This window comes from Nicotiana tomentosiformis, chromosome 8 (genome assembly GCF_000390325.3).
Source record: "Nicotiana tomentosiformis chromosome 8, ASM39032v3, whole genome shotgun sequence".
Classification (NCBI taxonomy): Eukaryota; Viridiplantae; Streptophyta; class Magnoliopsida; order Solanales; family Solanaceae; genus Nicotiana; species Nicotiana tomentosiformis.
The window spans coordinates 11,867,370-11,881,377 of record NC_090819.1 but is presented as its reverse complement, the minus strand read 5'-3'; the positions used below and the strand labels follow the sequence as shown (position 1 = coordinate 11,881,377).

General features: G+C 40.6%; 1 protein-coding gene across 1 annotated transcript; it reads right to left on the bottom strand.

Annotated features, from left to right (window-relative positions):
- Window positions 1-10,525: 10,525 nt before the first annotated feature.
- On the bottom strand, window positions 10,526-10,948 carry LOC138897070 (uncharacterized). Its single transcript, XM_070183024.1, has one exon. It carries the CDS (start codon window positions 10,946-10,948, stop codon window positions 10,526-10,528), a length of 423 nt encoding a protein of 140 aa, XP_070039125.1.
- Between the last annotated feature and the right edge of the window lie 3,060 nt (window positions 10,949-14,008).

The window sequence follows — 14,008 nt, the reverse complement described above, 5'->3', positions numbered from 1 at the left end:
ACCTTTGATTGTACAAAATCACATTTCTCCCTCATGATGTATAGCTCGTTCTCCAAAAATACTTGGAAAACCTTCCTTAAGTGCTCCATGTGCTCCTCCAAGGTGTTGTTGTAGATGGCTATGTCGTCTAGGTAGATAACCTCAAACTGATCAAGGCAGGGATGAAAAATGTTATTCACAAGGGTGAAAAATTTGGCCGGTGCATTGGTTAAGTCGAAGGGCATCACCAACCACTAAAATGCTCCAGATCTCGTCACACATGCTATCTTTGGCTCATCCCCTTCTGCAATGCGAACCTAGTAGTAGCCCTTGCGAAGATCCACCTTGGTAAAGTACTTGGCTTGCCCAAGTCTATCGAACAAGTCAGCAATGAGCGGGATCGTGTACTTATTCTTCATTGTGACCTTATTAAGTGCTCGGTAGTCTATGCACAAGCGCAACGATCCATCCTTCTTCTTCTGGAACAATACTGGTGCATCGAAAGGTGCCTTTGATAGGCGAATGTGACCAGCATCTAGCAGCTCTTTTAATTGTTTCATGAGCTCCTCTAACTTAGGAGATTCCATACGACATGGGGAAAGTGCTGGTGGCTTAGACCCTGGATCCAACTCAATCTTGTGATTCATCTCTTGCCTAGGCGGCAAGTGCTTAGGCAACTCCTTGTGCATGACATGTTTGTTTTTCTCAAGCAACTTCTCTATGCAAGGAGGCAGTGTCTCTTGAAAGCTCTTGTCTTCCTCTGGACTTGTGATGGTTGCCACTAATGTCGGCTCCCCCTTCTTGATCCCCTTGAAAACCTGCATAGTTGATAGTTGTTCTTGTCTCTATCCGTGTTGCATAGTCATTGTAGGTACCATGCAAGCTCCTTCTTGCTCCATAACTAAGAGATGTTGGAGATAGGGGTCGATCAAAGTATGACAATGTCCAAAGAACGCTTGCCCCAATATGATGTCAAAGATATCCATAGCGGTTACGGTAAAGTTTGTCATACCTTTCCAAGTTTCCAATTTGACACCAACTCCATTAGATACCCCACGAGCATTCTGTACCTTGACATACACAGTCTTAATGCGAGAGTTGGTTGGAGAAAGCTTCAATTATAGTTTCTTTGCGGCAGCCTCAGTCACGAAATTATGACTTGTTCCAGTATCCACCATTGCACTAGTAGGCTTGTTGTTGATGGTGAGATCTACGTATTTATTTCCATTCTCTTTAGGTTGGATAGCTTTCTTCGTGACAGCACCACATAATCCGATCTTACCCAACTGTGCGGTTCTCGAACTCTCTACTTGCGACTGCTCCTTCCATTCATAGACCATGGCACTAAGGCTCTTTAGGTCGGGACAATTCCTGAAGCCGTGCGACCCTCCGCATATGTAACATCCCTTCTTCTCGGCCTGTGCCTTCTTCTCGGCGTAGCCCTGATGGCCACTCAACTTTTTGGAATCTTAAGTCTTGTAGTATTGTTGTTGTATCTCCTTGCCTTTGCCACGGGCTCCCCCACTTTTGACATTGTTAACCTTTGATTCTTTGCCTTTTCCTTTGTCATGCTTGTCATGCCTGAAATCCATCAGTGATTCAGCCTTCACTATGGCTTGGTCTATATCTGCGACTTGTCGGCATTGCAACTCCTACTTAGCCCCATTTTGTAACTTGTCCATGAAGTGAAACAACAAGTCATCATTGGTCAGGTAGGGGATTTGAAGCATAAGAGTAGTGAACTCCTTGACATAGACACGTATGCTCCCCATTTGCTTTAACTCCCTAAGCTTGCACCTTGCCTCGTCCAAGACATTGTTTGGAAAGAACTATCGCTTAAACTCGTCTTTGAACTAATCGCAACGTGATAATAGTACATAGACCTTTATCCATGTAGGCCATCTTCCTTATCGACCATAGCATGGTAGTCTTTGAGAGGTACAACACTGCATTGTTGATCATGGCCTCGTCGTCCCTCACTTTGCTGTACTTGAAGTAGTTCTCCAAGTGCTAAAGGAAGTTTTCCACTTCTTGTGCATCACGAACACCTTTGAGCATCGAGGGTTTGGGAGCGTCGATCTTGGACTCTTTCGTGACCACAACATTGTTGGCTGCCTCGGTCACGCCAGCATTGACATGCTCCTCGAGTGACTCTATCTTTGCCTTCATAGCACAGATAGTACTCAAAGACTCCATGAGTCTACACTCTAAGGCAGTGATGGTTTTCCTTAGTTCCATCTCGGTCTGTGTCGTCCCTCTAAGTCATTTCAGATACTCTCAATCTCTTCAAGAGTGTGCCCCTCAAAAACGCTAAGGGTGCCTTCCACCTTCCCCAAGTGTTGGCCAAAAATCTCCACGACGTCCATCCCCGCGTTCATGTTCATCACCCACTCTTTACCGAGCGAGACGTCCTCGGGTAGGACCTCCACTTCATCCTCGCTCGCCTCAATGGAAGATAGTTCTTGGGATGTAAGCCCTTTGCTTGATACAACCTCGGGTGCCATTGTTGGTGGCATTTCTCTTTTTGTTACGTCCACTCTTGCCAGCAGCATCCTGGATGATGTTGGCTTGGGTGTTGGCAACGTTATTTTCTCTGTCGTTCACCATTCCCTTAGTTGCAACTTTTGCTATGATACCACGTTGTCACGTCGTTAGTCGTTAACTAAGTACATGTGCGGCACTTGACAACTCGCTCACGATCTTGCAAATCTTCATCACGTTCTTGCTATGCCAAGTCAGCCTTACTACACTCAAGACCGCTAAGATAATTGTAGAAAGAGCCCAAGAGAATTGTTAAAGGAAGCTTTGTATTAGAGAGAACTTCAATTGTTTCCTTGGTGAACTACAAATGAGTGGCTCCCTTTATATACTAGTCTCCTTGTCGTGCCCCGTTTTCTCGCGAAAGCGGGCTTCGACGTGTGACAACACTTTTAAATTAGGAGGGTATTAAAAGATAAGAGTCGACACCTAACAATTTTTAAGGTGCGTTAGGACACCTATTTGCAAATAACTTTGTTTGACTAGTCAGTGTCACCAAAAATCGGATAAGGGCTCAAATTACCTCAAAGAGAAGGTGTTAGGCACTCTTCGAAGTCCATAACTGTGGGCCCCAGCCGAACTTTAAACTATGCAGATTACGTGATTTGGCTAGGTGATCAAATAAACAAAGGGAAGTATAGAAGCCAAAGAGTCTTATCATAACACATTGGGAATTGGTACAAATCCTAAATGATTACAAGGATACAAATGCATTGGTCTATGCTAAATGACTAAATGTAAATACCAAGTATATAAAGGAAAGGAGGGGGGGGGGGTCCTAAGTTTTTTAGCCTAAAGGATCACCCCGTGAAACATAAATAATACTTTGCAACTCCCTTTAGGTAGGGGTTGCTCATATTATTCAGCGGGCATAGACTATCATCTCCTGCTACCCGATTACTATGTTGAAGTTGTTTACTTAAAAGCGTTCTAATTCAATTCTAAGTCGTACCCTACGCGTGCGCTACCTGTCCCGTGCCTATAGTCCATGAGGCTTTGGACCTACTATTTGGGTGGTTCTAGACTTGACTTAGGTTGCTCAAAAAATAATAAAACTAAGAGACATTCAAAACAGATTGGACTTTATGTAAAGACAATTAAAGGACCAAGTTAGCCTCCACACATAACAACAAATGCGCGGGGGCAGATTTCTGGTAATGCAGTAGACGGTTTCAAAATTATAACATATTTGGGTTGTTAAATCCTATAGGCATGGTTTCTATGTGAGTCTGATTAATATTATCTAGATAGTACTGCAGCGTATAGGCCAGTTAAAGCATCACAAGTCCTATATGCATGATTTCTAATTGTTCACGCGATGAGGCAGTGAAGCGATATGAATTACCAGCTTACTAGTGTTGATTTTATAAACATGTTTCTTAGGCAAGCGTCAATATCCTATAGGCATGGTTTTTAGTAGTTAAGATATGTCTTATATAATTATCCCTACAGATATGTCGTCAAAGTATGATAATAACAAAATTACTAATTAATTGATTAGAATCCATAGTCATGACAATTATAGGAGCAGTGCACTAAAAGCAATAGAAGTAATTAATTGATCTATTAATTGAAAACCTATAGACATGGTATCTAGATGGGCAGTAACAAACATGTGTTATTCATCCTATAGACATGCTGTCTAAGTGTTGAATAGTAGACATGGAAACAATGCAACAATTATTTGGGTCAACATATTTTGACAAGTTAAATGAAGTGTATGTGCGTGAGTCCTATAGACATGATTTCTATTAATGTGCATAAATAGAGCAAGTTTAACAAAATAGCACATAAAACACTTAGACCCTATAGGCATGTTTTCTACCCTTTCATGCAAATATTGGAATACCCCAGCCCCCTTTTTATTAACTTCCCATCATTCTTCATTACAAGTTATTACAGACCATATTGAATGATTACAGGCCCAAACATAAATATAGAATAACCCAGCAACACATCTGGGCCTTCAAAACAGCTTAAAACTTCATATGGACTGCAAGTCCAAATTCCAAATGCAGACCATCCTAGACTTTCAGTACAACGACAGGTCCAACATACCAGGCCCAAATAAATGACTTACTTTACCCAAAAAGATGCCAAGTTCAGCCATACAAGCGATAAACTATTTATAGAATTAACTGGACATCTTAGACACTTAATTCTTAAAGATATAGCTAACAACATCCCTAGTTAAGACATATAAACAAGACTAGGCTAGATTGAAGGCACACAAGATACATATGAGGCAAGTTGAGGCTTGTAATTCCAAAAAGAAAGTTGAAGAACGACAGAATTGTCCACTATAGGATAATGAACAATTCCAAAAAGAGTTGCAAAGTAAAGCATGATCCAAAATTAGCCTAAAGGACTTTAGACATAAGAGCTTTACATGAAGGTCTAGCATAATCAAGGGTAGGTACAAGTGAAATAACAGTCTACACATAGAAATTCTAACATGGGAGCCTAGTGAGCATAACAAATAGACTAGTGGGCATAGTCTACAATGGTTGACAAATAATCACATGGGAAGACTTAACATGACGAGCATCATTCATAATACCAAAGTTCAGAAACATTGCCAAAATTAACAGGATAGGTAGGCATCAAGACTTAGACTAGTTGAACATATATAAAGAAAAAACTATGTACTGAAGTCTTTGGGCAATATCTGAGGAATACAAACTTGAACAAATACATTATGCTTTACAAGTAGCAAGGAAACATGTCATGCTGGTTCAGAAGTTCAAGCAACACTAGCATTTAAAAGTTACATGCATAGAGCAACCATAAAGAAATTAACAAGATGTACAGGAATGACACAATAGGAAATAATAAATTAGGACAAATTCTGGGTGTGGACTAATCTATCATAAGAATCTGAAATAAACAAGGAGATGAACTCATGACAAGCAGCAGAATAACATTCAGCGATACATAAACATACTAAGCTAAGCAGGCTTAAGACAGTAGGAAACTTAGAGCCTTAGGTAAGTTCTGATGCTAGGAAACATAAGACTACTAGATTACTTCAAATCAAAGAGCACCATAAACATAGTAGCATATTGGTTCATCAAATTTTGAGTGACATAAATATACAGAGCATGAACACAAGCATAGAAAAAATTGAAATTGCGAGAGTCAAAGGTACTTACCAGTTACAAATTAACGAGCAAACAATAAGAAGAGCAATTTCCAGAGGTAATTCAATTAACAGTAACAAAGAGCAGAATAATCCCCAAATTCCCAGTGCGTCAGAGTTCCCAAGGGTTTCGAATGAACCCCGAGAAGTGCTCGTACTGAGAAAGAACACAATCGAATTTTAATGGCCTTGGCTTTCAGCCGGCCAAGGTCTCAGATTTAAGAGTATAACAAATGAGAATGAAAGAATAATAGTGATTAAGGTCCCTTCCAAGGGGAATTGGGAGGGGTTTATATAGCATCAAAATTAAGTACCCAGCAAGGAAAGATAGTAAATTAAACACAAATAAGGAAAACGAAGCATGCAAAAATCAATTAGAATCAGTTTTAGGGCAAAATCCGGGAAACCCTAGTTTAGATGAAGAACAAAAATGGAAAAAACAATCTCACTGGATCAGAGCCATGAGGCCTGGTAGTAGGTGTATATAGACAAAATATCATCTAAATCTCGAAGTTCTGGAGATGGTTTCTTTATTTCGGATCGTATACTTGCCAAAGATAGGCAAGTATTATGTGATACCAATACCATATAAATAGTGGAGATATCAAACATATATGGAAGGAAAATCATGGGGAGATTCCATATTAGAACTTGAATTGGGGAAGATTTGAAGAGGCGGTTGTTAGGGTTTGAGAGGAGAAGAAGAGAGTAGAGAGGATTTTAGGGCGGCAGTTTAGGGGAAATGGGTTAGGGTTTCGAGGGGGTTGGCTAATTAAAAGGGTAGGGTGATTGTAGACCGTTGATCTTGGAAGATCAACGATCAGGATCAAGGAATTGGCGGGGCGGGTTGTCTAACAGGTCACGACCGGGTTATTTTAAAGAGGGTCATTTGGTTTGGGCTGGGGCGTTATTGGGCTGAGGTATGGGTATTTGGGCTATTGAATTGGTCCGAAATTGGCTCCAAATTTGGGCTATAAATTAAATGCACTAAATTATTTAAATAAAAATAATTAATAAGTAATAAAATATTACTTATGCAATAAAATGATTGAAAATAATAGCTTAACATTGTAAAAAAAAAAAACTAAAATGCTATTTTAGCATGAATAATGTAATAATTGTAATTATACATAGCATATAGGCTATTATTGTAAAATTATGTAAATAGCTTAAAAATACTAATGTAATTATGTGAAATAAAGTAAAAAATGTTATAAAACATATATGTGGGTGTAAATAATAAATTTTGATGATTTAGTCATCACAATAATTTGAAGGGATAATTAATGAATATTTGAATAATTTAAATACAGGAAAAACAATTTTAAAGCATTAAAAATTATAAAAAAATTATAGAAAATACTTATATGACTCTTGTAAATTAGATAATGATGCAGAACGCTATTTTTAAAGTATATATACTATTGAAAAAAATATGAGGGCAAAATTAGGTATCAACAGCTGGCCCTCTTTACCCGGTAAGAATGAAAGAGTTGTGAGGTAAAGAAAATGATGACTAATTTTGTCCGAAGTGAGTGAGGAATGATGTACTTTGAAAATGGGGGACAAACCCTGGCTCTTGAGTTGCCTACATATCCCTAGTTTTACGGGAATCAGGTCGTGTGTAGTTTTGGATCCAACGGCGAACAAAATCGATGGAGTTGTTATAGGAGTGGTCGTATGTTTTGAAAAGGTTCTTTTTGGGGTAGTATAGTGTTGTAAGTAATGGATAAATTTAAGTGTAGTCATGAATGCAAGTTTGGACGTTACGGGTGTATCACAAGGCAGATATTTGATTGGTTATAGAGTAAAAGGTAGTCAATTACTGGTCGTCGGTTACGTTTGAAGGCAGTCAAATGATGTGAACGGAAACCGGTGCGAAGATTGCTCTTATTTATAGAACGGTTACCTTCCGAGTTACCTTTAAAACTTAAAACACGGTGCATGCAAATATATATAGGTTATTGCAAAAATTTAAACATGAGGCAAATTCCCTTTGGACAATGAAGGTTGTCCTCGGACGATGAGGATGATGTCTTTGGACCATGACGTCCTGGGCCATGAAGCATATGGTAAGGGATTCGTAGGCCATGAAATGGTTTCCTCGAGCCATGAGGATAGTGCCTCTGGACTATGATGCCTTTGAATAATGATGTGTAGTTTCGAGAGATCCTTAGGCCATGGAATGGTGTCTTCAGGCCATGAGGATAGTGCCTTCGGACTATCACACCTTCGGAGAATGTGGCAATGTTTTAGCCCATGAGATGCAAATATATGATCGTTTGATAGAGGAAACAAGTGATGCTTAGTTATATGCGAGGACGAGAAAAGACAAGGCTTAGTCTTGTATGAGATGAGAGTAGTGCTTAGCCCTATACGAAGAAGGGAGATAGTGCTTAACCTTATGAAGTGTAGTGGAGACAGTGTTTAGTCTCATGCAAAGAGAGGCAATGTTTAGTCTTATGCAAGGTAAGGGCAGTGCCTAGCCCTATGCAAAGATTGGAGACAATTCTTAGTCTCATACAAGGAAAGGAGAAAGTGCTTAGTCTCTGGCAAGGAAAGGCAATGCTTAGCCTTATGCGATAATGGAGGCAATGCTTAGCCTCATACAAGGAAATGAGACAATGCCTGGTCTCTGGCAAGGAAAGGCAATGCTTAGCCTTATGCAATAATGGAGGCAATGCTTAGACTCATGCAAGGAATAAAGACAGTGTTTAGCCTCATGCGAAGAAAGGCGATGCTTAGCCTTATGCAAGGTGAGGGCAGTGCCTAGCCCTATGCAAGGAGTGGAGACAATGCTTAGTCTCATGTAAGGAGAGGCAATGCTTAGACTTATGCAATAATGGAGGCAATGCTTAGCCTCATGCAATAATGGAGGCAATGCTTTGCCTCATGTAAGGAGTGGAGACAGTGTTTAGTCTCATGCAAAGAAAGGCAATGCTTAGCCTTATCCAAGGAATGGAGACAATGCTTAGTCTCATGCAAGGAAGGCAGTGTTTAGCCTTGTGCGATGATGAGGGCAATGCTTAGCCATATTCAAGAAAAGCAACGAATAGTTATGAGAGAGTGAAGTATTTCTTAGCTTGACGTCTTTGCGTTTGGCAACTTTGTTGTTATGAAGATAGCGATTTTGCTGTGTGTACGTATTTGCGAATATTCTTGTTATGTTTATTGTGCCTGCATTCAAAGAAATATTTTAGGTTAACGGGGGAACGGTTGGCTCATGCTCTCGATTTTCTTGCTTTGCCTTTTACCTTGAGACCCTACTTGAGTTACCCCGGGCAACGTTTGGCTGCCATAGAAATGAATTTTCGAAAAACATGTATGTATTTGACAAATTATTATTTTTTGAAATGTAGAAGTTTGAAATGCACGAGATCAACTAATTTGGATGTACTGATGACTATGACGCATTTCGAGACATCGCAACCTCCTTGCTTTAGAATTTTGAGGGTCATCCTCAAAATTCTGCCCCATTTTAAGTGCATACTTCTAACAACACATTCCTTGGCTGTTCCAAACGTGATGAAATCGGACAAACTCACGATCTTGCCCTAGTTTTTATCATGGGAGAAATGATGATTTTATTAGGATGTGACTGTACCCACAGGGCTGCCTACATATCCCCTCTTAAACGAGAATCAGGTCAAGCTTAGTTCATTTGCATCAAGTAGAAACTGCAAACAATCTTAAGCATAGTATCTCTTTACTGCGTCTGAATTGATAGGTTTGCCAAATCTCCCTGTCCATTTCTGCAAGTATAAGTGTTCCTCCTATTAATACTCGGTGAAACATGTAAGGACCTTGACAGTTGGATGAGAACTTCCCCTTGGCTTCATCCTGGTGCGAGAAGATTCGTTTTAACACCAATTGCCCTGGTGCGAATTGCCTTAGCCTGAACTTTTTGTTGAAAGCTCTCGCCATTCTGTTATGGTAGAGTTGACCGTGGCATACCGCATTCATTCTTTTTATGTCAATAAGATCTAGTTGTTCATACCGGCTTCATACCCATTCTATATCACTGAGCTCAGCTTCTTGTATGATTCTTAAAGAAGGAATTTCCACTTTGACGGGAATATCGACTTCAGTACCATAAACCAGTAGGTAGGAAGTTACCCGAGTTGATGTGCGGACTGTGGTACGATATCCAAGTAAAGCAAATGGCAGCTTCTCATGCCATTGTTTTTAATTGTCCACCATTTTCCTCAATATCTTCTTGATGTTCTTGTTGGCAGCTTTTATGGCTCCATTCATTTGCGGCATGTATGATGTGGAGTTCCTATGCTTGATGTTGAAGGTTTCACACATGGCTTTGATCATATCGCTGTTGATATTGACGGCATTGTCAGTAATTATTGACTCCGATACTCCAAATAGACAAACAATGCAGTCCCGAACAAAATCCGCTACAACCTTCTTAGTTACAGCTTTATAAGATACAACTTCAAACCATTTTGTGAAGTAGTCTATGTCCACCAGAATAAACCTATGCCCGTTTGAAGCAGCGGGTTCGATTGGGTCGATGACATCCATACCCCAAGCGGAGAAAGGCCAGGGTGAACTTGTTGCATTGAGTTCATTGGGTGGTACTCGTATCATGTCAGCATGTATCTGGCATTGGTGACACTTCTGAACATACTTGATGCAGTCTGTTTCCATAGTTATCCGGAAATACCCTGCTCTTAGTATCTTCTTGGCTAAGATGAAACCATTTATGTGCGATCTGCAGTTTTCGGCATATATTTCCTCGAGCAATCTGGATGCCTCCTTGGCATCGACACACCGTAGTAATCCCAGGTGAGGAGTCCTTTTATACATAATTCCTCCGCTTTGAAAGAAATGGTCGGCTAATCTTCGAAGCGTGCACTTCTAGGTATGGGTAGTAGTCTTTGGGTATTCTCCCTTTTCCAGGTACTTCTTGATATCGTGGAACCACAGATTTCCATCAGTGTCTTCTTTAACATGAGCACAATAAGTTGGCTGCTTATGAATTCCTATTGGGATAGGATCAATGAAATTCTTGTCTGGGTGTTGTATCATGGAAGAAAAAGTGTCTAACACATCTGCGAACTCATTCTGGATCCTCGAAATATGTTTGAATTCTATCTTTATGAACCTCTTGGTCAGCTCTTGTACACAGTGAAAATATGGCAATATTTCGGTGTTCTTCATAGCCCATTCCCCTGGAACCCGGTGTACTAAAAGATCTGAATCTCCGATTACTAGCAGCTCCTGAACGTTCATGTCAACGACCAACCTGAGTCCCAAGATGCAAGCCTCATACTCCGCCATATTGTTGGTGCATGGAAACCTTAGTTTTGCGGGTACCGGATAGTGTTGGCCAGTTTTTGATACTAAGACAACTCCGATACCTACCCCTTTGAAGTTTGCCGCTCCGTCAAAGAACATCCTCCAACCATCATATGCCTCGGTGATATCTTCTCATATAAATGGCAGCTCCTCATCGGGAAAATACGTTTTTAATGTTTCATGTTCTTCGTCTACGGGATTTTCTACCAGATGATCCGCCAATGCTTTCCCCTTGACTGCCTTCTGAGTCACATAGACGGTATCGAACTCACTCAGCAATATTTGCCATTTTGCTAACTTACCCGTATGCATGGGTTTTTGAAAGATGTATTTTAGCGGATCCATACTTCATATGAAATATGTAGTGTATGCAGATAAATAATGTTTCAACTTCTGAGCTATCCATGTCAAAGCACAGCAGGTGCATTCCAGCTAAGAGTACCGGGCTTCATAAGGCGTGAATTGCTTGCTCAGATAATATATCGCCTGCTCCTTTCTTCCAGTTTCATCATGTTGTCCTAAAACCCAACCAAAAGCACCATCGAATGCGAACAAATAAAGCAGCAGAGGTCTTCCCGCTTCTGGCGGGACCTGAATTAGCGATTTAGATAAATACTCCTTGATTTTATCGAAGGCCTTCTGGCATTCTTTAGTCCAGCTTGTTACAACATCTTTCCTCAGCATTCTGAAGATTGGCTCACACATCACGGTTGATTGTGCTATGAAGCGGCTGATGTAATTGAGGGGCCCTAAAAAACTCATCACATCTTTCTTATTCTTCGGAGGTGGCAAGTATTGGATAGCTTTGACTTTTGATGGGTCTAACTCAATCCCTCGGCGATTGACGATGAATCCTAACAACTTTCCAGCAGGGATTTCGAAGGCACATTTTGCAGGATTCAACTTCAAATTGTATTTTCGAAGCCGGTCAAAAAATTTCTTCAAGTCTGCTATATGATCCGAACTCCTTTTAGATTTGATAACGTCATCCACGTACACCTCTATTTCCTTGTGTATCATGTCATGGAAGATGGTTGTCATGGCTCTCATATAGGTGGCTCCAGCGTTCTTCAGACCAAACGACATCATTTTGTAACAGTATATCCCCCATGGTGTGATGAAGGCTATCTTTTTTAGCATCCTGTTCATCCATCCAGATCTGATGGTATCATGCGAAGCAATCTACAAAGGAATAGAGCTCATGCTTGGCACAATTGTCAATCAAGATGCGTATGTAAGGCAACGGGAAATGATCTTTGGGACTTGCTCTGTTCAGATCTCAGTAATCGACACATACTCCCATCTTTCTTTGCAACTGGCACAATGTTGGCCAACCAAGTCGGATATTCATCCACTCAGAGAACCTTGGCTTTGATTTGCTTGGTGACCTCTTCTTTTATCTTCAAACTCATATCCGGCTTGAACTTTCTGAGCTTCTGCTTTACCGGTGGACACATGGGATTAATGGGTAGCTTGTGAGACACTATGGATGTGCTTAAACCATTCATATCATCGTAGGACCATGCAAAGATATCTTCATACTCTTTTACGAATCTGATGTACTCTTCCTTCTCTGGCGGTGATAGATGAATGCTTATACATGTTTCCTTGACTGTTTTGGAATCCCCTAAGTTAACGGCCTCAACTTCCTCCAAAATAGACTTTGATTTATTCTCAAAGTTTTCTACTTCTTTGATGATTTCCTCAAGTATTATATCATATTTTAGATCCACTGAATCACTGTCCTTATGTTGTGTTGTCTCTTTACATGTTACAGTCATAGGTTCATCAGGATAGGTAAATATTATGCCAGGAACTCGACGGGACCCGGTTTGGTATGACGGTCCAGTACTTGAGAACAATTCCTTCCTCCATGGTCTGAATGGTAGGGTCTTCCTCCTCCTCCTCCTCCTCCTCAACTATTGCACTGCAGTCCATGTCTTCTTCATCCAGAAACAGCTTCCTCACGCCAGCTAAAACCTCATCTTCCTCAGATCCCTACTTCATGCAGCTTGATAGAATGTCTGGTGTTGAGATGGTACCGGTTGTTCCAGTGGATAATAAGGAGCATGCCATGGTGGTGACCCATCCTGGTATTCCTTCCACGTGTATTCATATCCGAGTCCAAAAGTCGTGCCATGACGCTGTGGTTGTACGAGTTTAGTGATCCCTTGAAGATTTTTTTCGAGGCCCTTGCCGGGTTCATACCCCGTCTATAGCAGTATGCTTTCTATCTTGTTGCTCCATTATCGTTCTTTTCAAATGCATTGACTCGTTCAATGCGATGGAATGTTTCTCCACCTAGATTCTTTCTGTTTTCGAATGACTAGGATGGTCTGATTGGTGTAGATAGGGTTACTTCCATCTCCATAAATGATCACCTCCTGATGATTCCACTCAAAATTCACTGCCTGATGCAGGGTTGAAGGCATTGCGCTGGCATCATGTATCCAGGGTCATCCCAACAATATATATATATATATATATATATATATATATATATATATATATATATATATATATATATATATATATATATATATATCTAGCACTTGGAACTCGACATCAAACCAAGTTGGCCTCATCTGTAGATTGAGGTTGATTTCTCCAATGGTGGCTCTCTGAGATCCATCAAACACCTTCACATTCATGTTTCCCATCCGTATATCATGCAGGACTTTACCCAGTCTCTTCAGAGTAGTCAATGGGCATACGTTGAGACTTGAACCCCCATCTATCAAGACCCTGGCAATGAACTTATCCTCAAATTGCACCGTGATATGTAGCGCCCTGTAGTGACTCAACCCTTCTGGTGGTAATTCATCTTCATGTAAAGTGATTTTGTGGCACTCCAATACCGGTTTGACCATGTTAGCCATCTCCCCATTAGTGATGTTGGTGGGTACATAAACTTCACTCAACACCTTCATCAAATCATTCCTGTGTGTGTCCGAATTTTGCAGCAGTGACAAGATGGATATTTGAGCGGGAGTTTTGTTCAAGTGGTCGACAACAGAGTACTCTCTCGCTTGTACCTTTCTC

What these genes read in the sequence shown, in the direction of transcription:
- LOC138897070 (XM_070183024.1), bottom strand. Translation starts at nt 10,948, where the DNA reads ATGGCGGAGTATGAGGCTTGCATCTTGGGACTCAGGTTGGTCGTTGAC.